Consider the following 21,468-nt stretch of genomic DNA (forward strand, 5'->3'; position numbering starts at 1 on the left):
AATTAAGTGAATTGTTTGGAATACCCCTGGAAGGTATATCTGCAGTATATCACACCCTGTTTAAGGAGATACTATTGGTACTGGCATAGATAACTCTCACCTTACACTGAGTATGTGTGCTTTGCATTTATTCTTTTTTAGCAATTCAGATTTATTTCTTACAAATGATGATGAATTTTCTATATATATGCTGATAACATTTTATGATTTTCCCATAAAGTTGTCAATTTAAAGTCATTTTATTAGATCAACAAGTAAGTGTTATTGCATTAAAAGTGATAAGTGAATGTTTATATGGAAGCTTTGATTGTCATTGACGTCATCGTAGCCAATATTTTTTTCACAACACTGGATTACAAAATGTATCAACATTAAACGTTATACTTCAATATTCTCATATATGAGAAGTTTTTGGAATGGACACATGCACATGACTTTGTTACATTTTTTTTTTGTCACCGTAAGTTTTAGAAAAAGCATGTCTATTGGTTAGTTGAAGAATGTGAAAAATTTGTAACAATTTCTCCCTTCAGCTGAATTCACTTCTCATACATTGTGTTCTAGCTTTCAATATGTATAAAAAAGAAAGGGGGAAAACTGGTCAATAGAATGAGATGCTTCCAAAAATATCATAAATGACTTTTATAATTAGTCTTCACTCTTGCAACTATGCAACGTTAAAGTGTGAGTCTAAATATAGTAGAGGGGTAATTGATGGATAAATGGTGATTGTGGGATTTTCTATTTTGATCTCTTCTGTGCTGCATCACTGCAGTATGATTGAATGGCATGCTCTCTTCAACTTAACTCATTTAAGCCAGAGAACAGTCTTAATAAGAACAATGTCAGAGAACAGTCTTAATAAGAACAATGTTTGTTAATGATTGATTAAACATTAAATATGAATGCAGCACACTTTGGTATTTAGTGGGCAAACTAAGAATAGAGTCAAAATTCATTTTTTTTTTAAAAAGAGATACACCAGTTTTTGAAGGACCATGATGGCTTACTTCTACGTGTAAGAATATTGATATGTGGACTGGATGGAACTTATTATTTGCAGGACTTTTCAAATATGTTTTGCTGTAAATAAAACATTTGTCTGTACTTCTGTCAAATCTTTTTTTCTCTGTCTGAGATAGGAAATTCCTACACGTAGCCAAGCTCAGCTGATATTTTTCTGATTCTGCAAAACTCTTCTTGAGATTTAAAGAAGAGACAAGTTATTTCCATGGAGTGCTTATGGTTTTTGAACGTCTGACTCAAAGAAGAGGACTCAACAACAGATTGTTGCATTGCAAGTAAAGTTTTTGTTACTAGATGTACCAAAGGTGTGATGTTCTAATATTTGTGGGATAGAATGCTAATGAGCTAACAGGGGGCAAGTAAAAATGCTGTTACTTGTGGTTTGCAGATAATGCAGTTGTAAAAGATGCAAGACAACTACCAGAGACTGATTTTGGCCAGAATTCTTAAATATTCAGATTCTGCTATCAAGAGATGTCTTTTTGAGAGATCAAATAAGAGAAATACAAGGGTAGGGCAAATAAAAAGAAAATGGAAGAGGGAGAGAGAGAAAAAAAAAAGGAAAGAGAGAGAAGGAGACAGAAGGTCTTGTGAATGGGGCAAAGTTCCTCTATTTATAGGCTATGGGATGCACACACACAAAAATGAAACATGAAATGGCCATTAAGTGTGACTTCAAATAATTTGGAATTCCTGAACAGCTAAAAAGATGAAACTTGAATAAGAGAGAGATAGACAGAAAAAGAAAGAAACTACAAAAGAGAAATAAAGTGAGTGAGGGAGAGAGAGAGGGGGAGAGAAGGGTAGAACTGATGTAGGGATGGTGTCAAAAGGAAATGCAATCTCCGGTAGAATCATTTAACAAGATTCAAAGATTGATCCCAAGTTCCTCTAAGGGGTCAATTTCCACAGGAAATTGAGGGAATCCAGGAGAAACATGACAGAATCCATGTCCGACTCTTCACCAGCCATTTGACTGTCATGGTCCCTCGCCTTTTATGGAAAAAATTTCTCTCGCTTCGCCCCTTCCCCTCCCCACCCCCACTCCCACACATACACCAATGCATACACTCCCCCACCCCCCCCCCCCAAGCTCACTATCACCAACACCATCCCTTCAAATACATGGCAGTTCAAACATGCAAGCGAGGTGACCAATAGGGGACTTCTGAAAACTCACCAGGGTATCTTTGTATTCAGACAAGGCAGTGATAGACAGGTTTTGAGAAGTTTGTTTGTTTTTGTTTTTGTTTTGTTATTTTTTTATTACTGGTATTACTGTACGTATACGCTGTTAGTTTCGCGTACAGATATTTTCGTGAATAACGAGGTCATAGACATTTTCGTGCGATGTTGTTTTCGCGAATCGATGCCGTCGCTAATGTTAATGCTCTATTAACACGGTGCATAGAGACATTTTTGCGTGTCGTTAAATTCGTGATCCAACTGTGATTCACGAAATTTGTGAAAAGTAAACCCTCGCAAAAATAACAGCGTATACAGTACTTAGTTGTCGTTTTGTTTTGTTTTGTTTTGCTCTGGTTTGTTTTGTTTTTTTGAAGGGCGGGTCTATGTTGAGTGGCCTTCTTGCCTTCTTGTCTGTGACAAGGCATCTGGGTGATTTTTCTAGCTTTTTCATACTCAACAAAGCACCAATGAGGTAAATTTTGAGTAGCTACCTTCTAGCCTTCTCATCCTAAAGGAGACATCAGGGCAAGTTTGAACAAGTCTTCAAGACAAGTTTTAAGAACTCACCTTCTCACTTCCTCATCTTTAAGCAAGGTGCCTTGTTGAGCAGCTGCTTCAACCAGTTTCTCCAACTGCACTTTGAAGATCCTGTACCTTTGCATCAGTGCAATACTAGACAGGGAAAGGTCATGCCTTGTAATGCCACACAAATTTGTATGCTTTGCATGGATACCATTCCTTTCCCATGATATAAGCCAAAAGGTGACATTATATCTGCAGTTTGTGTGGTGTGGTGGTGCCAACATAGCCTTTCATTGCCCCAGTCACCAATCTTTATGTTTTCCCAAGTTCAATCAGATGAAGTGAGAACTTTGCGCTATTATTTGACTAGTTTCAGACAATTATTGTGTTATGGCTACGGCTTCAAGTGGTAGCACTGTGAGCTAGGATTTGCAAAACTGATGTCTTTGTAATCTGTATGATCATATATCCTTCTTGTTTTAGGAGAAATGAGAACTATCTTAGGTCACAAGAGAACATGAAGGCTGAGATTTTCTCCCTCATGATATTTTCCAAATGAAGCAAAATCATCGGACTGAAAGTTTCTGGCATTTTAAGGATAGACTCAGTTTAGAGTACTTAGGAATGTGTCATTTCCTAGTCAATACAAAACTCAGTCCATTGATTTTAGATATTTCTTGACATTTTTAACTCAATCAACTGAGAAACCAGCCGCCTCTTTGTCTGTCTTCACAGAGATCTCCAACAACACCTGTGGCAAGTAAAGGAAGGACTATAAACTTGATATAGCGATGGTTGCAATCGCTTCTCAACATTTTCCAATGTTCTCCCTGAGGACCCTCAGAATAAGAAGAAAATGATTGATTTTCTTTTGTGTGTGTTTCCCACTCCTGTCGATGCTGTAAACTTTCAAGCATTGATCAAAGGGATGTGGTGTCGGTTGAATTTCAGCCTGCGTGCGGTGTGAAATCCGTCTAGCAGTTGTCGCTATTGATTTTTGTACTGCGTGTCCCATTACTGCCGCAAACCAGGAGCGACAAGGCAGTGTCAGATTCTGACGAGGCCATTACCGGTCAAGTGGATTACCCACAGCGGCACGTGGTGCGCATTCCAATGCGAAACAAAATGTTTGACACTTGTTTTAAATACTCTTCAGCGAGGGGCTGGCACCATGAAATTACATTCAGGAGGAGCGCAGCGAGAGAGTGGGGGAAAGGGATGGTTACCTTGTGACATGCGTGAAAGGAGAACGTGAAGCAGACTAATCAAGAGAAGATTTAAAAAAAAAAGTCAGTTGAGGTGTTTCTGTTGACTTCCAGAGAGAGTGAAATTGAAATATCACAAAAGGACATTGCCACTCACTTTAAACACTACCAGCTTCTTCAAAAGTTGTTTGTTGAGATGCTTCTACTTCATTTTCTCTTGTGAAAGAGTGGGATTAAAGTTTATGAGTGTTGTTGTTATCTAGTAGGTGGAATTTATATTTCAAGGCCAAAAATCCATCTGGTGATTGTACTTTATCTCCACAAAGTTTGTCTTATTTTGTTCAAATTGGATTTTCAAGATTGTAAGATGTTTTATCAAGTAAGGTCCATTTTACTGGTAGAGATCTGAATAGGTTGCAGAATTTTACTGAGTTATGATGTACAAGGTTTTAGAATGTATGTTATTCTTTCAGGGAAAATCCTATGAGAGAGTAAAAACAAAAACGAAGCACAGAGCTATTTTAGAAAAGAATAGACAATAAATAAAGTTACAAAATTTTCAATATGTAAGAGTTAGTAGAAACCAGACAGTTAAAGTGACAGTTTATGTTTGGGAGCAGTGATTCCATAACATGTTCGAATTTCCACATTTGATGTATATTATATGTATGGTTCAAGGGGATGTAAACACTGACAATACATTGATATTGATATTGATAAATTGAAAAGTCCAAAGTAAGAATTGGGGCTCCTACATTTGTTGCCTATTTCTGTTAACTGTTGTTTGACTATACCTTCTATCATAGGCTACTATAACAGTTTAGCAGTTTGTGTGCAAATATTATTTTGAAATATGAGTGTTGACTTATAGTAAGCACACAATGTTTCATACCCAGTCTGTTCTCCATCAAATATGGCATGTTCGTTACTGTTTGCTGCAAGGCACTATGCTATCCACAATTTCTCATTGCATCTTCAATTTGTGCATATGAAATTTATGTTACAATAATTATGTCACATGCAATTTTCCACACCTGGCAATGTAAAATGATGATATCATACAGCTTGATTGTTCTAGACCCAGTGGTCAGTTGTGATTGAAGTGATGCATAGTCAGCCCTGTTTAAACAAAGATGTTGCAATTTTTTCCAGAATTAAAAATTCCTTCAATAAATAATTAACTTCTATTGTCCTATGAAGGGTCTTTAAGACATTGATTTAATCGAAGGATTGATTTTGTGGGCATATGTGTGTGTGTGTGTGGAGGGGGGTGGTGTACTGTATACGCCAATATTTTCGCGTACAGATATTTTCGCGAATCGCGGTATCAGTGGCATTTTCGCGTGTTGTTAAATTCGCGATTGATACTAGTAACGTTAGTAGTAGGGTCTACTGCCAAGCCCAAGAAACACGTTCAAACACTTGCCAACGTACTCGTAACGTTTTTCCATTTGCATTGTGACTTCCCAAACGTGACAATAGAAAAGACACAGTAGAAGATTTATAAAATGAAACAATTACGGGAACTTGCAGTGAGAAACTCACACACGGCATTCACAAGTACCTACCAAATGTTGCAACAAAATGTAGATGACAAATTTTCAGAGCTGCGCTAGCGCTAGCGAAAGTTTTACATGCATCCCTTGGCCTCACCCAACCACGTCGAGCCGGTGTTCGTTCGCGTAGGCAAACGTAGCACGTAACTGCGACCAGCAGCCCCGTGCGCATAGCGTATAATGGGGCTGCGGACTGTAGCATTCAGGATCATGACAGGGGAATATCGCGGACAAATATCAACTTGAAATCAAAAAATTTTTCAATGTGAAGACTTACTTGTAAGGATGAAGTATTGAAAACAGGGTTCGTGCAACGTTTGGTCCTGCCAATAGTCCCTTTCTGTTCAAATTGATGACTTAATGTGACTCGGTCCAGAGGAACCTGGGAGAGCTACACTGAATTGACGGCCAGCGCATACTCACACAGAAATCTGTAAATTTGTGCGCATGTGATGTGTGCACATGCGCTGGCCGTCAATTCAGCGTGGCTCTCAAGCTCTCCCAGGTTCCTCTCAACCGAGTCACATTAAGTCATCAATTCGAACAGAAAGGGACTATTGGCAGAACCAAACGTTGCACGAACCCTGTTGTCAATACTTTAACTTTACTGGTAAGTTTTCAAATTGAAGAAATTTTTTGATATCAAGTTGATATTTGTCCGCGATTCTACCCTGTTGTGATCCTAAATGCTACAGTCCGCAGCCCCACGGCCATAGCGTACGTACTAGTAGGAGCGTGTGTACGTACTGGCCGGTGTAACCTAGCCGCGTTGGTCTGGCCAGCGTTGGATGCATTTTGTCATCGATTTGTACATAAGGTATGACGGGGTAATATTTTCGCGTGTTTTTAATTTCGCGATCGGCCCGAAACTCGCGAAATTCGCGAAAATAAAACCCTCGCGAAAATAACCCCGTATACAGTACTTGATCTGTTGCTCCAAATGAGCAAAATCATGTCAGGATATGGGGCCTTAATCCCACTGATAAAGTGCAAAGACATTTGACCACAGGGCTTGATGTCAGTCAACCTCATACCACACTTGATCCACCATCCTCTCAAGGTGTCAAACTGGTTTAGCTTGAGATGGAAAACCTGTCTTGGTGTTGACCCCAAAGATTTTGTCAGGCAATCCCTCAAAATGCTGGCAACCATGCAGTCTGTAGTGAGTCGGTGTAGATACACCACCACAGCTTTAAAAAGAGCTTCTTAATTGGCAGCCATTGCTTTCTCCCCATTACCTCAAGCAGGCTGCACCCTGCATCAATATTTCATACTTGTATTAAATTGTACAGCAACCCGTAATAAAAGTGTTGCGCTTCCCCAGATGTATAGTGCATTACAGATGTGGGCATGTTAATGCTGATGTAACATACGACTATTTAATGATAATTACCTCAGTTATGTCAGACCTGATTTTAACAGGAGTAGAATAGCAAATGGAACACTTTATCTGCATAAACAAGATTAACCTGAATCTATAAAAGGAAGAGGAATTGACAGTTATGAGAGAGAGAAAGAGAGAGAGAGAGAAAGAGAGAAAGAAAGAGAGAGAAAGAAAGTGAGGGATGAAGAGAAAAACAGAATTCCAAATGTCATATCAATCTGTCATATTTCATCATCAGTCTGCTTTTTGTTAATGGATAGAGATTACCTTTTTTTATTAGAAGTATTGGTCATGACAAAGTAGAAGTAAATGGTACAGTCTTATAGAAATATTAGACATCTGTCAATGAAGTAAAACACCCATTCCAAGCAATCTTTGTGCTCTTCTTGTGATACAACTGATTATACATTTTGCATCCACTGATCATGTCCTTTCAGAAAATTCTGGATCCAGATATTAAAATGGTTAGCCCATGAAATAAAATAACAACTGATTACATGAATACAAATAGCTTAAAATTATGTGCACAGTTCTTGTGCTGCTATGATCCAGACCAGAACAGCTCAAGATGAAAGCACGATGCTAGAAAGCATTAATAATAACACATAATATATTCTATAACTTGTCCACATAAGCCCTGTCAACAGTCACTTGACTCCCGGCATGGGCAGTGTGCCGTGTATTTCCTAGTGTTTGTGATATGTGCTGATAGAACCTCCTGAAAGAAATCTAAAAAAGAAGAAAATTTTACTTCACAAATCTAAAAAAAAACACCTGTTGATACCTCCATGTTAAATTCAGTTAAAAGTTTTGTTTCCTTGAAGATGAAGGGACACTGCATTAGGTATGCTCCAGAGAAGAATGATCTTGATGTTACGATGATGGTGGTGGTGGTGATGATGACAATGGTAGTGGTGGTGTTGGTAGTATTGTTGGTGAGGATGGTGGTAATGGTTGTGAATGATGGTAGTAGTGCTTATGATGATGGTGGTGGTTGTAGTGATTGTGATTGTGATGATGATGATGATGATGATGATGATGATGATGATGATGATGGTGATGGTGGAGATGAAGCTGGTGGCCATGGTGATGATAATGATGATAGTGGTGGTAGTGGTTGTGATGATGATGGCAGCATTGGTGATGATTTTTATTTATTTATTTATTTATTCATTTCCATTCATAGGGTGGATAGCCCTTTCAGCTCAAGACTGATTTCCAAAGGGGTGGTGGTGGTCATTCAGAGTGATGGTGATAGTTTTGGTGTTAATGATGGTGGTAGTGGTAGTGATGAATTCCACTTTCATAGTAATGAGGATGATGGATATGATGGTGGTGGTGATGATGATGCTTACTCCTGCCCATACTCCTCAGGGTCAGAAAAAGTAGGGATGGGTTGTAAGAGGTGTCTTCAATGAGAGAATAGGGTGTCATCTTTCATTCCTGAAAGTGGAATTCATTTACAAATCCCATAGGTGGTGGAGATAGCTCTCTCACTCTTTGATTGCACGTCAGGGGGCTAGTCACGATTGTTAAAAGGACTGGAGTAGAAATATGAGACATCACACTCATCTACATATTCCAGACAGAATTATGCCCTTTCTGGTTCAATGACTGATGACTGATATCTGCCATAGAATGTAGTATGTAGATTTGCATGCATGGAAGCACTTTAAAAGAACATGAAGAAAATGGGGGAAAGCTCTGTCATTTTTTTTTTTTTATTCTTCCATTTGTCATGAAATGATAATTGGAGGGGGACAAAAGAAGTTAACTTGTTTGGCAAAACATGCTTGGAATATTGCAGGTTATATGTTGTATCAAAGCATGCTACTAACCATCAAACACAAAATTTGTTGATTTGATCAGTTGTGTTAGCCTTTCAGGATGCAAACAGTCAGGATGTAAAAATGGCCAACAGTTCTGGTCTCCAACATTACTAGGTATGCTACATGCCCAAGGATGATTCACCTGAACATTTACACCATATCAGAAACCAAGAATGATATTTTATCAAGGTATTCTCAGTTAGACATACAATTTTCTCCAGACCCTAAAGCCCTGCTGATGTTGTTCTGAAGATTTTTCATTAGTATCTGGTCATGTGAAGTGCTCATTCCCATTTTCATTTATGTCTGGTACCTTTTCAGACTTTTGTACTGTTGTGCTAACTAGCTGAGATGCAATTTCCTTCATTTGAGAGAAATATCCATACTTTCATGACGTATAAATACAGGGTCGAGGTTAGGTTTGCATGTACAAATGGCTTAAATTCATTTTATGTACTAGTATTGATATTATCCCCTCCCCCCTTTCTCTTATCCCTCATTCAGATTTTTCCATCAGGCTTGTACATGGCAATGTCCCCAACGAGGGTCTGCTGCTAGTCTATGTCCAAGGCACCTGGGGAAAAGTTTGCGGCAGCCAGTGGAGCAGGACCACTTCCAACACTATGTGCCGCCAGCTGGGCTATCCCGATGCTGCCAAGAGCCCGGAGCTCTCCCAGCCTGACTGGGCGAGAAGCTATCCCATCATTCTTGACAAGGTGGAGTGCGTGGAGAATGACATGCATCTTTCCAGTTGCCAGTTTAACGTGTCCAATGGCCGAGATTGCAAGCATGAGAAGGAAGTGTACATTCACTGCAAGCTTCAAGAACCAACAGGTGTGTATGAAAGACGGCGTCAGAGGTCATACAGAAAACTGAAAGTGATGGAGTATAGATTGGATGAAGCTGCAAGTTTGCGCTGTATCATGTTTCACAGAATATGCATCTGTGTTGTCAAGGAGGAATGATTCCATAGTCATAAAATAAAGCTGAAAAACTGAAAATATGTGCCAGTATCAATTTCTGCATGATGGTAGTATCCTTAGAGGAACTTCACCCACAATCCTGTGTATGTTTTGTTGCTGTTGTTGTTGTGGTGGTGGTGGTGGTAGTGGTGTGGTGTTGTGTTGAGTTGTGGTGTTTTTTTTGTGTGTGTTTTTTTGTTTTTTTGTTTGTTTGTTTGTTTTTTTTTTTTGGGGGGGGGGTTGAGTGACACGCCATGCTGTGTGTAACAGATGATCAGTACATCAAAAACATTGGAGAGACCATGTTTGAGATGTACAACTCTGTACCTGGTACTCATTAGGTCTTCAAACATTTCTGGCTTGCAGACATCTGGTGCTGTCCCTTTATCATCTTCAAGTTCATATGCATCTCATAAGAGCTTGAACAAGGGATAGGGAATGTGGACAAATTAATCTCCAATAGCTTCAAATGAAGAGGTTCTCGCACTTTACCTTCTTTGCTTTAAAAAAAAAAATGAAGGGTAGGTTGGGCAGACTGCCACATTAATGAGAGGGAAAGTGATTGCAGACATCTCCCATATTCCTGACATGCCCTCTTTTGTAATGTGACCTGTTGTGGAGAGTTTTCTTGTTAGTGAATGATTTCGTATTGTGTGCCAACTTGAGAAGGACTGAAACTGGAACTTGGACCACATGTTAGGATCGATAAAGTTAAAAAATTACTTCCACTTGAATTACAAGAAAACAAAAAATTACTTCTCTTGCCTTGAAAATCACCCAAAATCCCTAAATCACCCTATGCGAAACTTTCATATCTCCCTAAGAAGTGTCAATTTGAAGGCTTCCTTCGGGGAGAAGCCAGTGACATCGCAGCAAGCCTCCTTCATGTGCTGAAGGGTTTCAATATGTATGTGAGCAAAGAAAGTGGTTGGACAGATGTAGTAGGGGTCAATCAAAAAAGAGGCAGATCCTCATGATTTACGCAGGTGTGTATCCAGTTTAAGAAGTGTAAGAGTTGCAGGGACACATAGCCTACAGGCATGGACACCCAAATTTTCTCCTTCTATGTGGAGTGAATCTTGAAGGAGTGAGTGATTACATTGTTTGAACAGCTGTCTGTTCTGCAATCATTGCTTCCCTCGAACATATTGTCCCTGGGTTCCGTTACATGAAGGAACTTTTCACAGTTAAGGCGTTGCTATATTCCCAGCAATGGGTAAACTGATTAATGTTGATGGTACCACTGGCACCACTCTCTCCTTCAGTCATTAACCCATTGAGGATGAGCTGATTTTGCTACAGCATGTTTCCCATAAACACCTGCCTGAGTATACTCTGGACTAGTACTCAACAGGTTAACTCTGTATGTGCCGTTGTGTAAACCCTCTCCATGCCATATCATTCTGAGACAGCAACGCAGTCATGCTTTGGAAAAACATTCTGCCTTTCAAATCTGTGTAACTTTTTAATACATTTTTGTTACCCTGGATATGCAATGAGCAAAATTATAGAGAACATGTAAATTGTATGACAAATCTTTGATTGTTTTGCTTTCAAATTTCCAGTAGCTACATTATTGTAGAGGCATGACTTTTACATACAAAACAGTGACAGAAACAAGAAGTTACTCGCAAATCCAGCAGGGAACACCGCTTGATAGTCGATCACCACATACGATAATAATAATAATAAGATAACCACATAAAATGCAAGGTACATTTGACAGGAATGGAATCGCAAGAAATGCTTTGATTGTAGTGTTATCAATTGGTTTGGGCAGGTTTGTGTGTTTGAGCAGAATATGTGACCCTGCACCTCAAAACAAACAAAAAGTCGCCAGACATGAATTTTGGGTTAAGACCATATTCTAAAAGAGCAGACTTTAAGCTTTAAAATGATGTATAACTCAAGTCAAATGGACTCTCCTAACCTATCTAAATATTGGAAAGAAAGCACAAACTCAGGAAAAGTGTGAAGTGAGAAAAGAGGCTCTGAAGTACAGTGTCTATTCAAGCGCTTAATCTTTACCAAACCGTGCTGGCTGTGCGGTGAATGGGACAAAAAACAGGAAGTAAACCACCAGGGTAACAACAATGAAGGGATTATCAGATTAAACTGAAATTAAGCGTGCTTCATTAACACATTCTGTCCATAATTAATGCCAACTTTCAAAGCAGTAGCACTATCCTTCCAAAAGTTATTAGAGTTGAAAGTGAAGAGTGTGGACAAGGTTTTTCAGAAATGAAAAGGGGATTCTAAAGGCACATCTAATCACACTATTCTACCAAAAAAGTTGAGATAAACTGCTAAAAAAAAAAAATACTTTCCTGCCCGTTTTATGATACCAAATTTTAGTATAATGTAAAAGAAGACCCGCTCTTTCAGAAAATATGAAAAAGTCAAGTTCGGCTAGGTTGACCCATTTCACTTATTTTCAGTCCTCACGCAAAATCAGTGTGTGCGACTTTATGTTCGTTTTGAGGTGCACTGTCACATATGTGAACTTGGCATGCCGTCGACTGAGTCAGCCAAACATGGCACCTAAAGAGTTAAGGAGTAAAAGTCTGTCATGCACTCTGACTTCTATTTTGCTTATTATGAAACATTTTCTGTACTGGACACTCTGCTTCTGGTACATTGTTTTGGTATGTATGAATTGCCTGCATAATTATACAGTGTATAATACAGGGCCATAGACATAAATGGTGTTTGGTGGCTCGATGGCCCTCGGCCACTAAAACTTGATGTTGGGTCACCAACTTTCCAGAAAGGTTGAATATGGTGGCATGCTCGGGTACTTAAGATTAAAAATTGGCTGTTTTCTTTCCATCTATGGTATTTGGGCCACTTACCAAAATACCTCACTTTGTAATATTGACAGGATTACATTTTGCAAATCAATCGGAATAATGCAGTGATTGTTGGTCATGGCTTTGTAGACATGTTTTAATTCCTAAAAGTGTTCACACACTATTGTTCAGAGTGAAGCATACCTATTCCTCTACATGCACATCATTAAGGTTGTATGTAATCCAGGCAGTAAGACAGAGGAAAGGAATCAAGGAAGAAATTTGCAATCCCTGCAGTATTCAACAATGTCCATTGCATTGTCATGCAACTTCATTGGGGGCCTGTGTGGAGAAATGATACAGATGACTGACATTTCCTGAAGAACACTCCATCTTGCCTGTTTGAATGTACCCAAGGGTGTGCGGCATTTATCCGGAAATGAACGCCGTATTAATTCATCATCTCTGCATTTCATTCATTATCCACAGATATCTCACAATATGTCTTACATGCTTCTTTACTTCACCACAGCACAATTTCAGACAACATTGATTGATGGAAATATCTTCAAATTTAGCACAGTTTTATTCAAGGACATGGCTTTCTGTGAACATGTGATTCAGTGTATAAGTATCAACAGATTTTCAATGTCAGTAGATGTTATTTCATAGTCATGTAGATAATAGTATGATTACATATTTCAATGTGAACAGTTCAAACTCATGAGCACATTAAGATGCAATTCAGTAGGATCATTTAAAAAGAAGCATAACTTAACAATTTCCAGAATTTTTCACCCAGACAGTGAGGGAATTTTAAATTTTGTGCATGTTTTCATGAGGCATTGACAGTGGTCACAATGACTCCTAAGTTAGATGGGATGACAATCACGTCATAACCTCACAAGTCTGTTGACCTTTACTCCAATGTTCATCACATTGCCACTTTGTGAACAGGCTAATCAACTATCAAATGTCATGTTCCGTCAGTGAAGAGGCAAGCCAGTCATTAAGAAAATCAAGGTATCACACAAAAATGTCGCAAGCACTCCTCTTCAGTAACCAAAGGCATGGCAACAATTCTTAAGCACTGGCCTCCTGTTGCCAAAACACCCAGAGAGACATAGAGAATCACTCACATGTAAGGCACCTCCTAACCTTTCATCCAGTCTTCCAGAATTGTTTAGATACTGACCCTCCATGTAAAAAAGAAAAAAAAAAGAGAAATGTGAGAAAACTGGGTTGAGAGCTAGAAATGGATCACTTCTCCTGAATCTGAGAGTCTGCCATTGATATATAAAGCCTTAAAAGTGGACGCTGTTTGTCCCAGGTTTGAACCATCGGAGAGTCACTATCATACACTGAGTAAAGGACTTTGTAACAAGAGGAGACCTGTTTTGGTGATAGATATCTTGTCCAAAGTGGAGCATGAAATGGGCGGCAGTGAGCAGAGGACCTAATTCAAACTGACCAACGGAGGCGGAATGGGCTAAAAGTTGTAGGGTAGTAGAAGTGGTATTAATTCATTCTTATTTGAAATCTTATCACCCAAGGTAATGATATAATTCATCAAGTTACAGGAACATATACACCAGACAGACACAGAGGTGTCAAGAGAAGAGAGTCTGTAGGACAGTTAGTTTGACTTGTTTAGTGGAAGTTACAAGTGGCTTGTATCCCAAGAAGATCAATGAGTGTAGTGTGCAGGTGGCATAAATGTGCAGAAGGATCAAAGAGAAAATGTTGCAAAATGAGCAATAATTTTCTCTGGGTATACATGATGATGTTTGGACAAATTGGTGATTCGAATTCATTTTCTTAATTATTTACCACATAAACTAGATTTATTGTAAAAAGGCATCTGGATATTGCAAACACAGAACTGATCATTTCTGTTGTTAATTAATGGTGGAAAGTTTGTCTGAGCATCATCAAGTATACCCAAAACCTTAATATTGCTGTGAGTCTACCCATTGGATAACAAATGCTTGTGTTTACTGGTGCATAGCTGGTGCTTGCTTGCATTGCTTTGATGTAACACAGTCCGCTTGAGATCAATCTACATCTTGTAAGCGCAGTCAGTCAAGTGCTCTATGATGGCATGAATGCTATTAAATGTGACATTGTTTCATTGATTTTGCTCATTATATTGACAAGTATATCAGAAATTGTACAGTTGGATAAGGAATTGCTCAAGCTTCTTAAGAGGATAGGCCTACCAAACATGATGGCTGTTATTCTAATATAACAGAAATATTGGAAATTTCACTCTCTAAGACTCTCATCCAACGTTAGCATCCGTGAATGTAAGCCCTAGTTGATGAGACAGGACAATATAATATTACCCCTACCTCAACCTAGGAAAAGATAGAATTAGAACACAGGAAGACATTGGAAGAGGAAGAGGAAGATATTGGGAGGATTTTATTGAGAAGTAATATGGAGCAATTTGGACTGTATGGCAGTGACTTAGCCTGTGGCATTGAGAACATTGCTTAGACATTTGCGATTAATAGGATAGTGTGGCAGAGAGGGTGGACTGGGTGTCATATCACCATTGGTCTCTGGAGAACCAGTGAATGAATCTCTTGAGGTATTGAGCATTGGGAATTTGCCCTCCATAAAATCACTTATGGTATGTACAGGGTACAGAGTCATAGAAGGGAAATATACTCCAAGGGAAAGCAGTAAAGGTGTGAGAGAAACAGACGAACATATATGGAGGAACAAGGAGTGTATAGAAAGTAAGGTATGGTGTTTGATACCTAGATATGATTCAGCATGTCTCAGCTAATGAAATAAAGAGAGAAAAAAAAACAGAGAGTAGGATAGGCATAGAGACATATAGAGTGAAAGAGAATACAAATATGGCAATATTTGTGAAGATTGTTAAATAATTTTTGTTTTATGCATTGTTGCTTTCAGTGTAAGTTTAAGGCCGAAGACATGGTGGACACACCTTGTATCTCATTTTTAATCGGTTATTTTCATTTCTTGGCTTCAGCTTTCCATGATGCAGTGTGTAGCATCTCTATCTCTCTATATATACAAGGCTTGACATAAGCGGTGGCCCACGGCCACCAGAGATATATTTTAGGCCACCACTTTTTAAGAAAGAATATGTTTTTGTGACCCAATTGGGCCATCAAAAAAAAAAAAAGGTTAGCATCGAGCCTTGGCTTATATATTACAAAATTTTTCTATCTATCTCTTGTGATTTACATTGTGAACAGCCTTATTCTCGTAGACAATATACTGCAAGCAGTCAGTGTATGTGAAGGCTTTAGGGCAGACTAATATTTGGAGTGAAACACTTTTAGGGTTTACTAATGAATTGCAGAGTGGCTGAGCATTTCTTGTTATATCCCAGCACTGGGGCTGCTTTAAGACAGGAACATGGTGCACTCTCAATCCTGAAAGACATCATATAATGGTTTCAGAAATGATGATGACAACCGTTCCCCCAGCAGTGCTGTTTCGCTTGGAGGAACTTCGCTTGAGAGCATTCCAGGGTTCTTTCAAGTTGCCGCAATTTTTCTGTGACATTGCAAATGTGTCTATCTCGAGGAGCTCAACCATTCTCCTGCTGATGTCCTGCTGTGGTATTTCGGCAGGTAAAGATCTCATCAGTACCATCTCATCAACATGCACATCACTCTTGTAGGTTTACTAATAGATATCAACTTGTTTGTATGATGCCGTCATATTGACTATTTGTGACCATGCATCACAAAACCAACAAAAAAGTAAAAAATCAAAATAGGTGAAATAGTTCAACCTACATGTAGTCAATCTCAAATTTTTCATAATTTCTGGAGGAGCAATTCTTCTACTACATTATTCCAAAGTTTGGGATCATGAAAAGAAAGGGAAATTGCATTTTTTACTAGGTATGTCTTAGAGTTTTCTTATCGTTTCTTAAAAATCATTTACACACTCTTCACTTTCAACTGTATTAACTTGATAGGATGATACTACTGCTTGTGAAGTTGGTATTAATAGTGAATATAATGTGTTCATTCTGATTCAGATCAATCTGATAATCCCTTCATCGTTGTTGCTAGGGTGTTTTGCATCCTGTTTTGTTTTGTTTGTTTGTTTGTGTGTGTTTTTTTGTCCCATTCACTACACAGCAAGCACAGCTTGGGAAGATTAAGCACTTGAATAGACCCCAAACTTCAGAGCCTCTTTTTTTCAGTACCAGTACACACTTTTCCAGAGTGTTCTTTCCAATATTTAGATAGGTAAGGAGAGTCCATTTCAGTTGAGTTATACACCATTTTCAAGCTGAAGGTGTGCTCTTTCAGAATCTACCTTTAACTAAAAAGCCATGTCTGGCAACTTTTTGTTGGTTATGTGATGCAGGGTCACATTTGATTCACAGCATGCCATCATACCCAAGGTTACAATGTTGTATAGTGCCATCTTGTTTCTTAAAACATAAGGCTACAATATTGTATATACACTGCTATCATGGCTGCCAAATCAACAATTGGCAATAGCAATTTATGCCTGTTAATTGTGAAGTGTGTATCAGTACATTGATAATGATAATGATTTTTTATGACTTTCTCAAAAAGGGTTATTATGATTTTGGACAGTAATTCAGACAGAGGTCATTGTAATCCACAAACTACGTTCATGATTACTTATTTTCAAGTGGTGCATGGTGCTGCTGCAGCTGAGCTGCAAATGTATGCACTGCCTATACTGCCACTAAATAAGTAACCAGTAGCTGTATATTCCTTTTTCAACAAAATGTATTTGAATAATGAATTCACATAATGTCCATCTGGTTATACAAATACATTTTGTTGAAAAACGAATGTCACAGCTACTGGCTACTTATTATTCAGGTTACCCATTGACCTGAAGAATATATAGTTGACATCTTTGACATTCCTTTTTGTTTTGACAATCCATAATTGAACATTCAATGTTACATAATCCCTACCTATCAAATCAACTTCAGTTTTGTAAGCTCCAACAGACTCACCTCTCGCAAAATTGGAAGGCTAATTCCTGTCATGCGCAGCCTAATTTTCATACCCTTTACAAAAGTAAGCAGTGCTCATTCAAGCATGAATTATTTTTAGACTTTTTGGTGTCATATGAAAGTTGAGTCCATAAGCTATCCATACATATAAACTTTTTCCCCCAGAATCATATATTTCTTATTAGGCAGCCATTTCAAAAGTGTATAGTTTTTTTTTAAGACACACAGTAGTGACAGTGTATTAGTGTTATACTGTTGAGGATACCAATAATCAGAGAGAAAACAGAAAATTATTAAGTTACTGGTACAGGGTTTATTTGATGTTTAGCATTCATTTATTGCTGTATCACTAATGCAATAAAAATCTTTCATAATGCACTAGAAATTGTTTTCACCAATTTAGTTAACCCAGGGTAAAATGCTAACAAAAACAGACAAAAAGTTATTTGATAAAATGGTGGATTTTTAGTTGGTACCCCAGGGTACCAAACGCTGCATCGTTTTCCCATTTAGCACGACAGTAAAGTAAATACAGTGTTACTTTTTTTTCCGGATTGATGTTCTGCAAAAATATTATACAATTTTTTTTTCCGGATTGATGTGTTTAGAAACATCAGTATTAAGCGCTATATAGATGTTATTCATTATCATCATCATTACATAACTACAGAACTGTACACTCACATTTGCTGGTACTGTGATTTTCCATTGTGCCAAATTATGATAAAAAGGCTAATAGCAGATTTGAAAATGTTTGAGATCTTCAAATTCTTATGTTATCCTTTTTTTTCCTTCTGTAAGACAGTTTTCCCACTATGCCAATGGCAAGCATTATTATCCCAGTATCCAATATATTTGTGATATGAAAGTGGAACATCATTTTTTTCCCTTCACAAATACATCTCCCATCTCCTGTTTCTCTTGCAGCATTCCTTTTCTATCCCACCCCCCCCCCCCATTACGTTTCCATGGTGACATCTCATATTTCTTTTTAAAAAATCATTCTATGCAGTCAATATCCTCTCATTGTCTCTAGCTTGTAAATTCTCCCCTCCCCACATGACCAGGTGTTCTGGTCCTTTCCCATTATCCAATTTTTATCCCCTACCTTTCCCTCTCATACAAGAGATGGTCTCTGCAGATAACCCCTTTTATGATAACATACCATCAGGTGAGGGGCAAAAGAGCATTAAGTCTGCATAGAGTAAGAGCAGATCAAGCCTTTCTGCTCTCCAAACTGATGACATGACTGCAGTGCTGCAGTTTAGTCTGCCTGCCTACTAAAATGTATTATTCATACAGGGTTTATTTTGAAGCGTTTCTGACGTCTAGATATAAGGGTCGTGCAGCCTGTGGTGGTGTATCATGCACCCTGACATTTTGAGGAGAATACACACCCCAAAGAGAACCTGTTTTCCTGAAGAACACAAACAGACAAAACAAAGGCACCACAAAATAAAAGCTCCAGCAAATAAAATTTTGACCAACATTTTTTAAGAGAACATATTGAGTACACTGAATATCAATGGGGTCAATTAACATGATGTCCCCTGGCTATCCTGAAATAGATCCCTCGCGTGCTTAACTGTGACTCGGATGACATAGCACTCTGGTACTCTGCTTTTAGTTTGGTGCTGAAAAAGTCAAAACTTCATGTTTCTAAAAAAGAAAAAAAAATATTCATGCTTTAAGTGTCCCGTAATGGAATTACAAAGCTAGCCATTTGAGATGATATACTGATGTTGTAAAGGTTGTGACTTCCTTCACATGTGTCTGATTTTTATCAGCTTTCCATTCATTATCTTCATTGCTGACATCAGAACTTTTTGAGTCGAATTAACTTTTTCTTTTTCTTTTTTTTTTTTGGTGTGTGTGAGTTCTCCTCTCATCAAAAGTACAAGTCAGACAGTGATGGGTTCTGGTCAGGACCATGGGGTAGTCATAGAAGAGACACGTTTGGTGCTCAACGAATACGACTCCCTTTTATCATCATGTAGTGAGAGGCAGGAGTAGTTTTACATCCGGCCTCGGCAGCGGGGAGGAAAGTTCAGCTCTTTGAACTGCTTCAGGACCGAGTGATAGTTCAATATCTGGAAGGCAGACAAACTAAATAGAGCTGTTTATTCCGTGGAAATGACCCTGAGTGAATGATAGGCTGGCGTTCAATCAATCCAATTCTTGAGGTGAATATATTGCCATCTCTTTGTCGCATTCCTGTGTGAGGCTAGACTTTGATGAATCACCCCCAGGAGACTTGTTCACAGTTATATATCTTGCAGCTGATTAAAAACTGCCACCCAGTCGTAATTCAAGCAATTCAAACCAATTTCACGTCAGTCGCAAGTGTTGAAATGTCTGTATGTCATATGGGAGCTTTCACTGATTGAATTTGCATGGCTTTTCAAAAATGTTGAGGGCCAGGAAACTAATTGCACGAGTGTGCAAGTGAATCATGTCAGCCAAATCAATTTTAGACTTGCATCTTTTGTTTTGAAATGTGTAATGTTGCACCCCACTGCATGCGCATACCCAAATTTAAAGTGGAAGTTCTGTGGTGAACTGTGTCCCATAGTTGTGACCAAAATATCTGAACCGTGCATGTGGAGGGAAGACAGTGTCTTTTGTTAGTCGATTAGTAACATGGAAACATACGAGTTATGGTCAATCTAGGGCAAGGTATATTTTAGTATCTTTTGTTAATCATATTAGTACCTAAGCAATATGATTGACAGATGATGTCACTAGCAGTATTTTTGTTTGGAAGGGTTTTTTGTGGCCTTATCCAAGTCATCTGAAGAAAAGTTGTTGAAAAATTATTGTAGTATGTGGCACATATTGAGATATTCATTTTGCCATGTAAGGGATGTTGAGGTATCATGAATTAATACAAGTCAAAATTTGCATTATTTATTTAACTACTATTTCTATTCTACTATTTTGACAGACATGGTGAATGAAATCATTGTATTAAGTGCTTCCACCGTTTGATTTGTGCAAACTGAGAGTGCTTTGTTTGGTGAATGCAGACTCAATTCTTTTCTTTCTGTGCCAACAGATCCTCCACTCTACTCTCTGCGATTGCAAGGTGGCCGCACACCAAGCGAGGGCAGGCTTGAGATATTCTACCACGGCATATGGGGAACAGTATGCGACGACTACTTCTCAGCAGCCAGCGCCTACGTTGCCTGCCGGGAACTGGGCTACCACCAGGCCCATTTGCAGTCCAAGACCTTGCCCACATTCACCTTCAGCGCCGGCCACAGCCCCATGATCCTGGACGACGTCCGTTGTCATGGCAACGAGTCCAGGCTGTGGGACTGCGACCACCTCTCACCCTGGATGCACAACTGTGATGAGAAGACGGAGGTTGTTGGCATCCGATGCATTGCTGAGCATTCTGTTCCTAAAGGTGAGGAGGCAAGCAACTGAAAGAGAGATACATGAGGGGGAGGATAATATTGTCTTTTTTTGTGTTTCCGGAGTCTCTTGATGTGGTAATGTGTTAGAAGTGCGTGACCTTCAACCCATCAAATCCTGTCTTCTTCAAATTGGCAAGTCTTTAATTTTACTGCATGGCCAGCATATTGTGAAAAAAAAACAGTAGATGGAAAGTCTGGTCAATTTCATTAAGTCTGCACAAAATCAGCTTAAAAGAAAAAACATTTTCTTCTGAAATATTATTTCAACTTTAAGGATCATGCAGTTGTAGAGGCTTCACTATGAAAATATGGCTATGATGAAAGTTCTTATGGAATACATCAATTGGATAATAAGAGAATTAATAAAAAGATTTAATGGGTTAAAGTGATTGATCATGACATCTCTTGTTCAGTTGTTTTGTTCAGTAGTTTGTCTGTAGTTAGCCATTTCCAATCATATTATGTCAGATATCTTGAATACATCCCAATTTGACCCTGTTACAGTATCATGTATTTTCAAACGTGGAAAATGTATTCAGGTGTGCTAAAGTGTGTCATATGTATATTTAAAAAAATGTATTTCTCATTTTCA

General features: G+C 38.5%; 1 protein-coding gene across 1 annotated transcript in view; it reads left to right on the forward strand.

Annotated features, from left to right (window-relative positions):
* The window catches only part of LOC139729784 (scavenger receptor cysteine-rich domain-containing group B protein-like), a 35,836-nt gene that overhangs the window by 10,010 nt on the left and 4,358 nt on the right, over window positions 1-21,468 (forward strand). Inside the window, exons 2-5 of the mRNA XM_071640717.1 lie at window positions 3,768-3,837; window positions 8,068-8,279; window positions 9,215-9,544; window positions 20,513-20,866. Coding sequence (XP_071496818.1) covers window positions 3,768-3,837; window positions 8,068-8,279; window positions 9,215-9,544; window positions 20,513-20,866 — 966 coding nt within the window. The remainder of the gene's footprint in view (window positions 1-3,767; window positions 3,838-8,067; window positions 8,280-9,214; window positions 9,545-20,512; window positions 20,867-21,468) is intronic.

This window comes from Diadema antillarum, unplaced genomic scaffold (genome assembly GCF_040938485.1).
Source record: "Diadema antillarum isolate AM-2024a unplaced genomic scaffold, OU_Dant_1.0 seq00000263_RagTag, whole genome shotgun sequence".
NCBI classification, from domain to species: Eukaryota; Metazoa; Echinodermata; class Echinoidea; order Diadematoida; family Diadematidae; genus Diadema; species Diadema antillarum.